Below are 16,658 nucleotides of genomic sequence, written 5' to 3' on the forward strand. Positions count from 1 at the left end.
AGGGTAGCCAGACACACAGTGCCTGCTTGTGTTCAACACAACTTACACTCTGTATATGTAAATTGACAGCTGTTTGACACTGTGTCCAGACATCAGGATTCAGAGCCTATTTCTCTCTCCTGCTTTGCACCTTTACAGAGTCCCCAGAAATATGAGCATGTCTCTGTCAGTTTTTTTATTTGGTTTGCAGTGAGTTAGTGTTACCAGATATTAACTCTCTGCTATGTGCATAAAGTGGAACAGACTGGACAGTCTATATCAAAACTATTAATATTTATACAAGAGACTGTGGGGATGTCTTAACATATTCTAGGGATAAAGACATTCTTTTAAAGGATGTAGCATGGGCCAATATAATAGTCAGGAAATGAAGTGCATATATTAAGTCACATCGATTTTGTGAGCTATGGGTGATCTTTTATGACACTGAAAACAAATTAGGCTCCAAGAATAACCCAATAAAAGACTTTGTTGCACCAAAAGATTGGCTTCCAAGTGAAACCATGAAAACATAAACCTTTCTGGTCACATTCTGGCTTTAGTTCTGTAGTTGCTGCACAAGGATTGGATTTGGTCCGACCTTTTTCTCACCAAGCGGAACAAGACTTTTCACCCTGTGGTTGAAGTTATTCTTCAGGGAAAATCCCCGCCGGCCATAATAAGATATATTTGTTGGACCTATTTGAGTGGATACAATCTCTTCAAAGAGGCTGTCACAGGTCACTTGCTGTGGCATGGAGAAGAAAAATGTGTGTTGAGACGTGATGTTGTTTAAATGCCCTGCCTTATAGCCCAAGATGCTGGATATTGAGCAATGTAGCCCAGACGCCAAGTGTGACACTGATGTTTTGAGCTGATTTTTACTTTGTACTAAATGTAATTTTTGTTCTATCTGAAATTAGCATTTTTTTTCATGACCGCCTCATTTGAGAACCACCAGGAGAAACAACACTCACAAAAAAGAAAAAAAAATAGAAAACACAAATCTTCCCCTTGAAGTATGACAGCACTGCTTATTTTTTTCCCGCCGCTTGAACCAAACACATTTTTCCCACTACACCATAGCATGTAATTTGAAATTGAGGGACACTGATTAAAAACTCTTTTCATGCTCAAGAATCTAAAATAAGTGAGAATGGAGATCAGAGTGCTTATCAAGTTAATCATATAGTTCCCTTACAGAATACAAGAACATTATTTAAGATGGATTTTTTCTTGCTTTGCCAATGCATGAGTGTGTCTCTGCTCAAAGTTTTATAAACTGGTTGGAAGTTATATAAAACAAAAAAAGAAAGAAAGAAAGAAAAGAAGACCATGTTTACAATTTAAGGGAGTGTGTGAAATATGTGAAGGTTTGCGAGTTTTCATGGCAGTAAACTGGAATTGGTGACTACATTTCAGTCAGTGTCCCTCTTTCGTTGCACAGATGGTGTTCAGTGTCCTCAAAAACACTGACATTTTGAGACACAGTTTTGTATTTTAATATTTTGTGTTTCCAAAATGAGGCTGCTGATTTAGATTATGTAAATAGAGAAGCAATGGCCAGGATAATTTGTTTGCAGTTTTGTTTTTGCTTTTTTTTTTGTTCTTTTTGTTTGTTTTTTTTTTTTTTTTTGCAAGCCTCGTTAATACATCTGTTCGGAGATGACCTGTACTCTCCAACAAAACACTCTGTTCAGCTCCTGTTCCACTGACATATTCTTTTTTTTTCCCATTGGCATGGAGGGAAATGTTAATTATGCTTTTGTTTTGACACAAACAAAATTACTCAACCAAACGTAAGAGCTCTTGATTAACAAAGCAAAGCAGCGATTCCATTTTTCGCCAGTTCCATGACGGCATCTGTTCTATTTTTCCTCCTTTCTACACTGTGTTTCACAACCATTGCCAACATCATCATTGATTTCCTTGCTCTATTTACAATGTCCAGTTTGTGCTGTGGTTTAAAAAAAAGTGTACTTTTTACAGTTTAGCACCTAATGATTGGCATGTTTTAAATCTATGCCCAGTCTTTATCAGCTACCTGCAGCTTGGTGTAACAGTCTCAGAGCTGCACTTTACACACAACACTCCATCCATCATTCTTTCAATAAACGTTTGCAGAGGAGACTTGGGACATTCATTTTTGGTTCATTAATTTTTCTTTTTTCAAATGGCTTTGCAGCAGCATTTTGAGGTTTTGACAATTTCCTTCATAATTATGTGGAATTATGTATGTGGAATCCATATAGGAATTTCATTTCTTTGCATAAGAAAGGCCTCAGGACAACACAGTAAACAGAGGCTATAGATCCGGTAAAGTTTTTGAAAAATACTACTCCAAACATGCCTAGACATTTTCATCAGCAAATGTCCTGGCCCTGCCTTGGGTGGAATACTTGGAATAGTCAAGATGCAAGTGAGTGGGATGACCCTTGACATTAACAGCATAAAGTAGCATTCATCAGTGGTGGGTAAAGACATCAATTTAGAAGGCAACAAGTCACATAAGAATGCAGAGTATAAACATACTGCTCAGAGAAATGAAAGAAGAGGAACTGGGATGCTTAAAACTTTCCTTAATGCCCTCAGAGAATCCAAAGCCTGTATTTATCTCATAGATACATCCCAGTGCTGTTTGGCACATATGTTGTCCAGTCTAAATAAGATTAGGTTTTACCCGAGAGGTTCCTTTGAGCCAGATTTCCCCAACATGCCTCCTGGCACCTGCACAGGGTAGATATTGCTTAAGTAATCCAATAATGGATAACAAAATGCTTAGCGCTTCTTTCTGCTGGTGTGTGATGGGGAATAAATCTGAAACTGACCCTCTTGCATTGTTTTTACAGGATAAATGAGCTGAACTCTGTGTCAACTTTCGAACTGTTTTGAAATGTGGCATGCATTTGGACTGATGTGGTTTTTATGATTGCCCAGACTAGACAAGATTTCCGAGGAGCTCAAAAGTGAGAGCACATCCCAATTATTATGTCTGAGCCCACTTTTCAAAAGCTTATTTGAGAAAATAAGTAGTTTAACATAACTGCTCCCCAGTCTAGGTTTACAGATGTGTCTCTACAGGACCTGCAGGTCAGACTTAATAATATGTATGCCGGTGACTTCTCATGATACATTTATCTTATAAATGAATATCTATGTTTTAGTAATGATTCTAAAATCAATCAGCTAATAATTTAAAAACTGCATTTGTGGTCAGTGGGCCCTCTAATGTATTTATATCTGTAAATGTGTTTAACAGCTTTATGTCGAGAGATTAACCGAAAGAAAAGAAAACAATGTAGAGTGAGTTTGCAGACTGAAAAACAGTAACCATGACCACAGTATGGCTTGCGGAAATTAGAGCATTCGTTTGCTTCTCTATAATGTGTTTTGTGCAAAAAATAGCATATTTCAAGAGAACCAGCAGCAAAAGCCTAGCTGCGCTGAAGAAAATATGCTTAAGTTTAGCTTATTAGTTCATACTACAGGTAGAGAACACAAGAATGAATATTACTGTGAATGCGTCACTGCTGGCTCATTCTGCTAATTTCAATTTACTGTAATAGAGTTTTTAGAGAAACATTCCCAGTCTGATATGTAGTGGCATTAAGTCTTTCTGGGTCAGCACCTCCGAAAGGTTGTGTAGTAATTTGTTGAACCATTATAGTTTCTTTAAGAAAACTGCTTAAAACCTGAGGGCAAACAGCTAGGGACCATTGACAACCCACTAAAATTTGATTTTACTCTTACTGCCTTTAGAGGAGAAGTCAGAAGAGGCTGTGAAATACTATCCAGTGTTCTTTAAAACTCTTGTGATGATGAATGTTTGAAGGAAATATAGGAGGAGTAAGGTGAAGGCACAGAAAGCTTTCCGATCCAAAGGTTCATAGCAGTCTGTCTGGGTGAAAAATGGCATCCTTTCCCCCTTTGCCCCGCACTGATTGTTTCTTCCATAAATCCCCTTTGAGATTGTCTAATTAATTGAATGCTGCTTATTTGTCATTAAAATCTCTCACCTAATGCCTGAGATTATGAACGAACCATTGTAAAATCAATCTTATTAATCATAGGGCTTTTTTTCCTCCAGAAAAACCTTCACAGATGAACAATCTCAGCTTGTGTTGAATGACATTGAAGAAGTAGTTATAAAACTCTTAATTGTACATATTGTGGCCCAAGATAAAAAAAAAAAGAAATGTCATTTGTAAATGGTGCTAAGGGGGGGAAAAAAACAGGAAAAACACTTTTTTTATACCCCAATACAGCAAACAAAATTTATATGAGCACTTTTCTGTATTTCTTATCAGTGAGTGCCCATATTATTGACATGCTTTTGATGCTTTTGAGTCTCCATTCTTTGAATGAAAAGTCTTCAACTTTTGGAGTTTTTGGAGTGCACACTGCAGAAAAGCATTTAGCTGAATTTTAGTTAGAATTTGTACATAATTTGGTGAAACGGTTTTTTGATTTGCTTTTAAAAACCCTTAAAATGACCTGGTCCAGCGTTCCTCCAAGCATGCCATCCCCTATGGACATTTTTTTTTTATTGCCAACGCTCCTGGGGCAGATTGGATCAGCCAAGCGGAGGGCATGCAACAGAGATGTACGCCACTTCTGGCAAGATGCCCCAACTCTCCGTAGGCTTCATGTCATTCATAAATATGACGGATTAGCTGTGATATTCCTCCATTTACAACATAAGTGAAGGGAGTGGGGGAAGAGAATGAAAGCAAAGAGGGAGTGTTAGTGTCGGGATGCCCTGTAGGGTTGGTACTAAAATGGATGGGTAAAGAGGGAGATGAAAAGGGGAGATGAAGCAAGAAGGGCGGAGAGAGGGCCTTTCTCTACAGGCCTGGCTGGGCAAGCAGCAAGGCAAGCAGGAAGTCAGGCACAAAGCTCCATTTACGCTCAGATGCCCCCCTTCCTCCCCCTGCTTTACAGACTACACATCAGCTCAGCCAGATGTACCGTTCTGAGTAAAGATCACCTGGGGCAAAGGTAGAAAGGGAGATTTCAAGACCTCCCCTACCTACAATCCTGTCTTCCACAGTGTGACTGTCTTATCCAGTTCATCTGAGACTTTGAAGTTGCTGTATATTCAAGGCTCCCTCAATCTTTCCTTGTCTGCCTCCATTTTTTCCCTCCTGTCTTGCATCTACCCCTGCCCCCACCCCCTCTTCAGCATTTCACTTTGCATATTCCATTTACTGGTTGTTACCCTGAGCAATGATTCCATTTACTTCATAAAACAGAGCCCCATTTATTTAGTTTGGGAAGAAAAAAAAAAAAAAAAAAGAAAAAGAAAAAAAAAAAACTCTGGCACTTGTCATCTCATTCGCCATCAGCATGTTCTTATCAGTAATATTCAACAGAGGAAGCCCAACTCTGTTTCATTGCTTTCAGCTATTTGCCAAAGACAAGGCTAAAATGGGTGTCACTTAATGTCTCTCAACTTCACAAAATGCCTCTGTAATCTATCTCTTCTTCTTCTTGTTTTTCATTTTAGCCTTTTCTTAACAGTCCATCAGCCTTCTATGATCCTCTTGGGTGCATTAAACATTTACAAATAAAGGGGACGTGGAAAGGAATATATAAACAACCACGCACTACCATCTCCTTAGAGACGCCTCCATCCTCACCATCACTCCTGTCACTTTGAAGCATATACTGCCAGACATCTGTTCTATTTTCATGTTTAAAGCTTACTCATTGTATATTTATCCTCTCAGCGCCCACTTGGGATGACAATATGATGCTTGATCTTTCAAAGTTTTATGAAGTATATGTTCAAATGTCAACATTGATCATGAAATCAAATTTAATTATTTAGGTTGTACTTTTTTTTATATCTTCCAGTCTGAACAGGGTGGTCTATAAAGACCAAGACCAGAAGCTGGAGCCAGCAGGGGCTTGAGAGAGCATCAGCAATATGGGAATCTTCCTACCGGGCAGGAAAAAAAAGACAGAAGGCAAAACTGTGAGACACACAGTTGCTTCATTAACCTTCATGTACTATACATTTAGAAGTAGATGGGCTAGTTTGGTCCAACAAGCATTTTCAATATGTTTTATGCAGAAATAAACACGAGTCTGTATATGGAAACTGGCCAAAAATTCACCGTGTGAGAGTTTTTGTGTCTGTTACGATATTACTTTACAAGCAAAATGTCATCTCATCAGCTGTCAGAGTATCTGCACAAAATCCTCTGAAATTTAATCACTTTAGAACTTTGTGCATGACAGTGCCAGATATCTTTATGATTCACGGCTCAGGTCTACTTCATTTGAACACGCTATCATCAAACTAAGACGAATATTCTGATGTGCGGTACAAATGTCTGAGGAAACCAACTTCATATGAGCTGACTTCTTTCTGAGAAAGGAAAAACCTAGCACCAGCAATTTCAATAATTTATAAATCTAAAAGCATGCTACAGGAGAAGGCAGCATGGGAGATTATTCATGCTTGCAAACATCCTGCAGAGAGGACCTTTTGGCTTTTAAAGAGCCATAATGGAAAATGGGGTAATGTTAGACTTTTAAACGTAAGCAGACAGACATTCCCAACCAAAAGTGACTGTGGGGGACGGTAGGTCCTGCACCAGGCTTTGGTTGATGATGTTTGAATATAAAAGCAGCTTTTTTTGGTCACTTGTGTAGAGATTTAGTAAGTAGGTTTTAAGCTGATGAAATGCACAATAAGAACATGTAAAACTGTCTTCCTTTCTCTATATTTCCCTTGCCCTGTACTTAACTGTGCTGAGTATAATGATGTATAGACAACTACTCAGGCCCTTCTTGCTACATCCTTATTCTCCAAAGTTGTTTGGTTCTAATTAGCAAGCACCCTTACATAGCTTGAGAAGTTTCTCAAGATCGTTACATGCATTAAGGATGACCCTGCAGTATCCAGTTAATCTAGTAGAAAATTACTTTTGAGTGCAGCTAAGATCAAAGCTCCTAATATTAGCACCCCTTGACTACCTGGTTCAGACTCACACACTCCTTGTTTTATGACTGTGTTTCTGCTTGCCTTGTATATAAAATATTCCTCAATGAAAATGTAAGATGTTCTACCGTAATGTGCACTGATTCTGACTGAGCCCTTTACTTTAAGGAAATTCCTATTGGGTGAGTCGTGTTGTGGTTTGATAAATTCTGTTGTATGAAATAATTTTCTGCGACTTAAGTTACTGTGGTCCACCATTAAGTATCTCGTTTCTACAGTTTTAGTGTATCCATCATTAATTAATCATGCTCGGTTGACAGAGAATGTGCCATTAGCTGTATACACATTCAGATAATAGCTTGATAAGTTGAAAAAAACAATCATCACATCTAATTTGAATCATTAATAAAATGTTCTAAATGCAGCAAAGATGTAGCAAAGGCTAACATGCTAACATGGAAAGATATCAGTATGCAAACATTAACATTAATTAGAAGCACTGTCACAGTGAGATCCTGTTTTGAATAATGTCAGCCCTTTAAATGGACGTTGTGACTTATCACTCCTGTGATTGTAGCTAAGAGGTGCTCCTCTAAGACTTGCAAAGAGATTAGTAGCCAAACATACTATAGTTTTAGTTTCAGATTATTATATCAATTTTTAGTCTGATTGTTTTGGTCTAGCCAGCAAAACTATTCTGTTAAGGTTTGAAATTAATTATACTATGGGTTAAAATGGAGACTTTCTGGTGGTAGTTATTTTGCATGTGTCATGTTATCTGGGAAGCTTTTTAAGTCTTAGTGATCAGGTTGGATAATGATGCCTATCTGAGCTTCCCAGTAGGTGGAAAATGGCATAACGTGGAAATATGTAAGCAAGTTAAAGCTGATAATCATGTCCATTTATTAGGGCAACTAAATTTAAGCTGAATTTAAGCTATGTGATTTCATTATGGCTTGTACACTTAAATACAACACACTGCTTTTTTTCATTTTTCTTCCACTCCACAAGATGAAACACTTTAAATTTTAAGTCTTTGACCACCAAAGTCAGTTTTTAATATACAATCTTATTTCACATGAAAAACTATTGCCACTAAGAAATGACTTATGTTATTACATTGCCTGGCACTGCAAGATCACTGAGGAGGAGAATAAAATACATGGATGGCAAGAATGAGTAAATATACGTGTCATTTGTCAGAATCAATAATTATTAATTTTGGATAATGTGTTTACTTTTATTCAAATGAGCACAGAGCCACAACATGTGTAGTTATCTATCTTGGTCAGAGTGCAGTATAAATGCCTGATAAGCCCAGCAGATGTTTTTGCACACTATGCAGACTGTTAAGTCCAACATCCATCTTGCTAGCAGTGGTTTTGTTTTGAATCATCCTGCATCTATGTAGATACTGATTGGCTCTAATGATTAACAGCGCTGTTAGTCATAGAGTTTTTGTGGAGGATATTTTTTTCTTTTCCCTAAGAAAAGATCAATTTTTCTGAGGACAGTTAACTTATCTTTTTAATTACAGTAATGAATAACTTGTCATTATCTGCTCAATTTTTGTGACATATGAGAAAGTGAAGTTGGGAATTAGGGGGAGAAGCATCAAGGCGGTATTGGCCAGATCCCAAGCAATAACTCTCTCTGTAGATCTTTTTGTGATACATCTAATGGACAAGATGATAATAGACTGTCTGTCAGGGAAGTCGTTTTCACACCATCACTAAATTCCCCTGCATGCTAAAGAGAGACAAAGATAAACAGAAAATCTGAAAAATGGTGCAAATACTGAAGAACAAGACAAATATAGCTGAGGAAGTGAACTGAGTAGAAGAAGCTTCACCAGGGTGGTATTCCATGGAGCAGGATTAAAGGAAAGCCTTGCTTATTTTGATAAGTCTGGCTTATTAAAGTGAGAGTTTTGTCACACCGACATGGCTTACATAAGTCCTGGCTGAGTTACTATGGTAACTAGTGCTAGAGAGCAAGTCTGCTCCGGACCAGGATAACTGCCAAACTTATACAAGGCTTGCCTCAATGTCTGACAGATCAAAACAGGACTCCCTAAAGAGTGAAATAATAAGAGATAATAATAAAATAATAACAAAATCTATTAAAATAACTGCATCTTCATTGTTTCTAAAAGAATCTGATCTGCTGAAGACAAGAATGGTGCTCTGAAACTGCGTTCATGGAACGACTTGAGACTTAATTAGGAGAAGGCGCTAGTTTGAGTCTGACTTTTTCAAGCAAGATTCTCTTCATTAAATGGAATAATGGAATATCTCCAAGATGATTATGTGGGGTTGACAATTCCAAACTTAACTGAACCTGTTAACTTTATGCCATCCTGCATCAATTGTGTGAAATTTCTTCAGAAAAGTTAAACAAACACCTCATATAGTGAGTCAGCTTTTTTTTTTTTTTTTTTTTTTTTCCCCAGCAATGTTTTTACAGGAGTAAAATGTATTCTTCTGACAAAATAATGTTCCGTGCTGCAGCTCGGATCTGGCCTTTCACAGAGAAGTTTAAGGCAGCTGCTGGCTACTTCGTCTCCTTTTTTGTAAGCCACTGATCACGAACACAGTAATTTAACAATGGTCACTTGCTTCTACCCGAGTGCTACATTTGCTCCGGCAGTCTAAAACAGCTGATGCAGCATCTATCTTCCTAAGCAATTTAAGCATAAAGACCAGCTTTTGTTCTTCTTGCACACTGCACTTGTTGCAATAGATGCAGGAGCAGACAGATAAAATATGACATTGAGTACTAAAGAATTAAGGTGCAATTTAATCATTATTATTGATTATTACTGGTTACTTCTCAGTTTTCTTATTTTTGCTGTGCAGAATGATACACACAGTTTATGTTGTTCCACATCTTTATATCTGTCACTAAGGATATTAATAAATTGTTTTTTTTTTTTATTATTAAGAACCAGAACTGATTTTCCCAAAATGATTCAAGTGCATATATTGTCAATAAATAATCACAGATTCTGTAGAAGCTCTTTCACTCGAAGTAGGACTTGTCTAAGCTACACAGCTTTGACCATCCCATTGCACCATTCCATACAAATGGAAATGATGCATTCTGTTTTTCCGTCACAGTAGAGCGGCTTCCCATTTTCTGCTCCTACTATCAAGTTGTGCACAGCTGCATAAGTTTGCTAGCTTGTGTGTGAGGCACAGGAAATGGCTGTTGACAGCATAATGGGAGTATGGCGATGCAATATAAATCCTTAATCATGCCTGAATCATGAACTGCAGCACTCAAATGCACACATCATTCTGCTGAAACTATTATTAGTAGGAAGTCTAGACCCCAAGAGGTGTTTTGGCTGCATTTTCAGGTTCTTTTCTTTACTCCTTGTTAATAGATTTCAAGCTGTGCTAACAGTGCAGAGTCAAATGTACTGTTGTTACAGGGTTGGCATGAGTAAACATATACATATAAATACAACATCTTTTAGAAATAAGCTTATGAACGGGATCAGATCCAACTGAAATGAGATCATAAGCAGCTATGATGCCCAAAAATCTGCTGTGACTTCATTTTTCAATTCTTGTATGCCATTCTCAGTTGCCAAGCTAATCAAGACAACCTTAATTCAAAGACACAAATCACATATGAGCTGGGTCATTTCCTAGTTAATCAAAACAGAGTTAACAAAAAAGAGGAGGCTACCTCGCGGCGTAGCCTAGCAGATTTGACTCAGAACATCATTATGTTACAGGGTTCGCCTTTCATGCAAATCACTTCTCTGAGCCTGGAAGTTCATTACTAATGGCGGTTCCCATCAAGTTGGAGGCCTATCAGAATACTAATATCCCCTGGTACTTTGGATTTGTCACCTCGAGCCCTCTCTCTTCATAACATGGCAATTACAGCGATGTGCTTTTCCTTCATGGAATTAGGCATCACCCCCTGTGGCGAGCTTCCCACAACAGATGCTTCACAGTCATTTCCACAGACCATTGGAGCCTAAATGAACTAAATGAACAGTCACTTTATATGTATTAGGCCTGGTTTAATGGCACTTCTCTTTATCTGCTTACTTATCTATTTCTTCAATCCTGCATCACAAACTTCTGTTCAACTCTAATATTTATTCACTGAAATGGTCCAAGTAGGCAAGAAATATTTTTTTTATTATCATTGTCAAGAGTCCAAACTTGAATAATGTGCAATTGCTTTTTTTGTCATTTTTCCAAACTGCAGTTTATGTAACTGCAGATCAGCAGTCCTATATTTATTGTACTGTAAGAAATATTTTTGGAAAGAGCAAGCTTTTTAGTCTCGTAAATAATACATAATGCATTCTCGAGGTAACCTTGCATCTCTTTTTATACAGTATTATGCCCTCAACTGTGTCTGCTTACATGCAGCACAATAATCAACAAGTTTATTAGGTCTTTTTTTTTTCTTTTCAGAATTTTTTAATACTAATCCTCAATTTCCTATGCAGCATTATAAAAATGGTTCCAAAATAGGAAAGACAAATTACCTAATTATCACATTTCCTTTAAGCTATGGTTACAGTTATGATAATGTTATTACTTCTCATTCTTATTCTAAGATGGTCATATAATTACTGACACTTAGCTCATATTGAATTCCCGCTATTTCATAGTCAGTAGTGATGGATACAAGTAAAATCAACCTATTTTTATATGAGAAATTTTAGATTAAAATTTTAATCCTGCACAATGTTAGCATTTCATCTTCATGGAGGTCAACGTGATTGAGAACAACTTTATATTTGAATTGAAGCAGAAAAGAAAAAAAAGGGAAAAAAAGAGAAGCTTGCTCCCCTTTTTCTATTTTCTTTCTTTTTTTTTTTTTTTTGTACCTGATGGGTTTCTATACACCCTCAATACATTGATGGGAAAGGAGAGAGAGAGAAGAGCAAAATGGAAATAGTAATAAACATGCTAATGCTAGGCCGTGGAGCTGGGAAGAGCAGCTTCTATCCATCCCTCAGCTATCTGTTAGTGTGTGTGTGTGTGTGTGTGTGTGTGTGTTAGGGAGACAGTGAAAGGGAAATACAGAGATAGAGACTGAGTGAGAGTGAAAGGTAAAAAGAATTGTGCGCAATATTGCATGTGAGTAAGAGGAAACACACGCTACCACACACTCACTGTGTGCTGCCGAGTAAACAGGAGTGAAATGCATGTGAACGTGCCACCTTTCTCTTTCAATCGGCCTCTGGAGACAGTGCAAAGGGCCTTTTGTTGCCTCACTGGTAAGATAAGAAGCAAGGGAGGGGGTTGTGGGGGCTTCAGAGACTCACAGAGCCAGCTTTTTTTCTATAGGATGGAAGCACCCCTCTCAATAGGAACTCATTTGCCATGTTGTGTAATTGTGAAACATAATAGAGCACACCTCATTCAAGCAGCCCAAGGCCTTTTTATTCTGAAGCCATTTTCTCCATTCACAGCCAAACAAGTCATGTTTTAGAGAGATATTACACAGTCTTTTGAGCGCAGGGCCACTGCAAATTTGCCTTTGAAAGGAATGTTGTGTGTAATCAAGATCAAGTTTTGATCATTGCTTTTTATAAAAGAGGCACTGTCGTCCAGCTTGATATTTGTCATCTGACGTCTGTCCCCTCTGCTAACAGGAAGCTTGACCTTTCTTGCCTGGATTTTCACATATGTTTGCATAGAGAAGAGCAACGTTTAAACACTCGATTGCTGGAAGATAGTAACGGAACTAACCTGCAATTGGAATAGTGCAGTATGCTTGATAATCACATGATAATATACTGCTTTATTTTCTACACGGTCAAATGAATATCAAAGCTGAGGTACAGAGATGAAAAATGAGTGATTTGAAAATTATTGCTGAGCTTTTTCATTAAACCACCGCAGGCTAGAAACGGATGGCTATTTGCATAATTTAACTGGCATCTTAATTATTGTGTCAGAAATCTGTATGCAAATGACTTAAGTCACTTATAAACGGAAACTTACTTGGCTAAATGGCTAATGGTCTCAATTGTATCAAGTTGGAATATACAATGTGAGCGTAACCAGACTTTAAAATGAGGTCTAATTGTGCAAAATGATGGGGAGAAAGTAAGCAAAGCCAACAGGACAGAAAACAGATCAGTGCAGCCTTACCTGGGTTAGCAGCAGCAAAAGAGTTGCATATCAGGTGTATACTGTATGTGTGTGTTTTTATTTATTTATTTATTTTCTTTTAAGATTATTAAGAAAGACCTACCACGTAAAACAGTGAGTCTGGTGGTAGCGCTCGTCTCTCCAACACTGTTGGAGGCAACGCATTCATATATGGCTTCATCTCGGGGCGTGCGCAATGGCTGAATTCTTAGCACTGAACCAGAGCCGTCATCGAACTCAATCACCTGCAGGTGCGAGAGACAGGATATGTTAAAGGAGATTTTTTTTCACAATGGGTGAGGGACCTTCAGCAGAAAAAAAAAAGAATAAAGGAAAAAGAAAACTAAATTAGTAAATAAAAATGAACAAAATAACATAAAACACTGTTAAAGACAGGCCAACAACACTGATGGTGACTGACACAATGTGCTTCCTACAACAGAAACAATAGCTGCTGCCTGTGTTACAGTGAAATCTACTTACTTTTGCGTGTATTTGTGGATATTTATTGTACATGTAAAGGAAGGTATTTAAGAATCTGTGCAGTATTAGGAGTGCGTATAGGTGTTATGTGGGCAATAAGCATATTTGGTTGAAAGAAGCATAAGAATTAAATCCATTTAAGTGGCAAGAAGGGAATACTTTAAGAAAATGACCTAAATCACATGTATAGTTTAACTAGTAAAATAATCAATGTGGCTGACTAACTTTAAGAATGGGGAAGGTGGTGTTAGTCAGAAATTTTTTGCTCAGATATGGGGCTGCAGATTATAATTTAAGCCTGAATGTGTCCCACTCTTAAAGTTAACACTCGATCCCTTGAAGAAAATGCATCACACTGGATTGTGTCAATGGGACAGAAACAAGCACAAACAGTTAAAGGTGGCTTGATACTCGGATACGGACAGTTGTACCATGAGGTGAGGAAGTGGTACAAAAGACAGGACCGACTGTTTTGGACGAACGACACATAAATGTTCACAAAAAGGTGTTTGTTGTAGCTTATTCAGCTATTGTTGCATGCTACGTGTCGTATACTCACTGATTTTAGAAAGATCTGTGATAACTCAATCTCTTTTAAGCATAGAGGTAGATTTAAATAAAAAAAATAGACCTGACATCTCTTTCTCTCTCCCACACACACACATGCGCGCACACACACACAAACCCACAAAAGCCTACAAACATTTTAAAGTTCACAGTATATCTGAGCAATTGTTGGTTAACAGTACATTTTAACATTTCATTGGCCAAGCTACAGCAGTGTTTGCATTCAATGTGTCAGCAGGGGATGGTAAGAACAGCCTTTCTTACTTAAAACCAAAGAGCAAATTGGAAATAAATTTGAGAGACTTGTGAAAGGAAATGGGTTTTTGTTAGAAGATGATGTGCCAGTGCGTGATTAAATGATTAGAGTTGTAGCAGCCAGCGAGCCCTGTGAAGCAATGGGTGAATGGAAACTAATGTGTTAGCATTCAGAACAACATGCAATGCAAACACGATGAACCCTGATAAGATTAGATTTCTGTGGGCATGAGAGGCAGAGTAGTAGGAAAGGGTCTCTGAACTATGTAAAGCCATTGCTACTCCGTAGGAGCTAACAAATATGGCAACTGGAGCAAAAGGAGCGATAGAAGTGACAAGATGATAGTCCCGAGGACTGACACAGAAATTAATAGAAATCTTATCAGTGCTCTGCAATGATTTGTTATTACTCATGGGTATTGAGCTCTAGTGCAGATTAAAGCTGACCAGAAATCAAATCTTCAGCTAAAAATATGCAGGGTAGGACATGCATTCAGATAAAGCTGCCACAAAGCAAAAGGATATTTCGAAGTGAAAGCATTACTTCCCCTTTCACTTTGCATGAAACTGGCTAATGTAGTGTGATGCTAACATAGGCATCTGGGTCACACCACAAGTTGTTTTTGTCTTCTGTCCAATTGCTTTTGTCTTGTCATTTAATAAATTACAAATTTGTCCCAAGATATTTTGTATACTTGCTTATTAATACTCATGCATGCTTAAAAGCCTTGGCCAGAATGATTCTTTGAGCCTGCTAATGCGTGGTGGCAAGTCAGGACAAAAAGCAAGCAAGCAGGTCTTGGCGCGATGGATTATGTGTGAGCAGAGCCAAAAGCAGTGCTGGAGCATTCCCATTTTGTCGAGCATTTTACATCAGAACAATAGACCTAATACCTCAAATCTCTGGTTGCTGACTTTCTTCCCCTTCTTGTTCCACACAATCTTCGGCCGTGGATCTCCTGTGGCTTGGCAGATGAAGGATGCCACACCTCCCTGCACGCCTGTTTGGTCATTGGGGGTTCTTAAAAACTTTGGTGGTGCTGGTGAAGACAAAAACAGAATAAAAGGTACCAAAAGTTAGTGAGTATGCTAAGCACAACAGCCAGGCATTAATCTCTTTTATCGAGCCACATACACACACATACACACACACACAAAAGAAAGAAAGAAACAAAAGTTGCAGATTTTAGCATTTGGCTTGTAAGAGGATTGTCTTTGGAGATCAAGGGAAGATTAAAGTCTCTTTATTAAGCAAGTGGAAACAAACTGAGATCAAACATAGAGGAACTGAGATATGGAAAGTACAATGTGCAAATCGTTTCATTTTGATCCCGGAAGTACTTCAGAAGTAATTTTGAAACCTTCATTGAAGGATGACTAAAACTACATCTTTCCTGTAACAATGTTGACAATAGCTATGTTTACATGGAGCACTTTTGATTCGATCTAAAGTTCAATCAGGATAATTGGAATTATTGTAAACATGTCAGCTGATCCGATCGGCCTGGACTGGAAAGAATTTTTAATCATATCGAAAGGGGTGGTAAAAACCTTTTCACAATCGAATATGCAGGAAAAAATAACCGTGTATACATGTATACACAGAATGGGAAAGAGTTAAGGATTTATGAGTATTTCTTCTTCCAAACTAGTAGGCATTGTGCATGTCAAAAGGATTAGGATTGTATTAAATCTGTCCATCATGTAAATACAACTGAACACTATCTAGTGCCCATGTCAAGTCAAGTTTGTTTGTAATGCACATTTTAAAACAGCCTCTGTTGACCAAAGTGCTGTACAAATAAAATCCCTAAGTCAACAATAAAATTATCAAATATATCTAAAAAAAAAAAAAATGCAATAGTAAAACCACACCATAATAAAATACATTACAATAAAGTAATATAAACACATACAGTATAAGAACATAGACACATTAAAAGCCGAAAGAACAAGCTGAAGCTGGAGGAAAAGCCAGTGAGGAAAGGTGTTTTTAATAATGATTTTAAATGATCAGTGCTCTGTACAGATCTGATATTTAAAGGCAGGCTGTTCCAAAGTTTTTCAGACTGATTTAAATCAGATAGATGAATTAGTTGTCCATGTAAACACAGCTAGTTTTTCAGAATGAGAGGGGGGGGGGTGTATCGGTACACTGCGATCATTATTGCTTCATCATAAATTAGATTACTGTCTGTGAATTTGTTCTTTACATTTCATTCTCCAGTCTTAAGCTAATGTCCATTGATTTTTTCTATCTTTTAAGAGAAAGATAGCCTTGATAGTTGTAG

At 37.7% G+C, this 16,658-nt stretch overlaps 1 protein-coding gene across 1 annotated transcript in view; it reads right to left on the reverse strand.

Moving 5' to 3' along the window:
* LOC121640653 (receptor-type tyrosine-protein phosphatase delta-like) overlaps positions 1-16,658 on the reverse strand; it is a 113,616-nt gene that overhangs the window by 54,304 nt on the left and 42,654 nt on the right. The window contains exons 3-4 of the mRNA XM_041986456.1: positions 15,262-15,407; positions 13,166-13,307 (exon numbers count right to left, since the gene is read on the reverse strand). Of these exons, the coding sequence (XP_041842390.1) occupies positions 13,166-13,307; positions 15,262-15,407 (288 nt within the window). The remainder of the gene's footprint in view (positions 1-13,165; positions 13,308-15,261; positions 15,408-16,658) is intronic.

The sequence above is a fragment of the Melanotaenia boesemani genome, chromosome 5, assembly GCF_017639745.1.
Source record: "Melanotaenia boesemani isolate fMelBoe1 chromosome 5, fMelBoe1.pri, whole genome shotgun sequence".
Lineage (NCBI taxonomy): Eukaryota > Metazoa > Chordata > Actinopteri > Atheriniformes > Melanotaeniidae > Melanotaenia > Melanotaenia boesemani.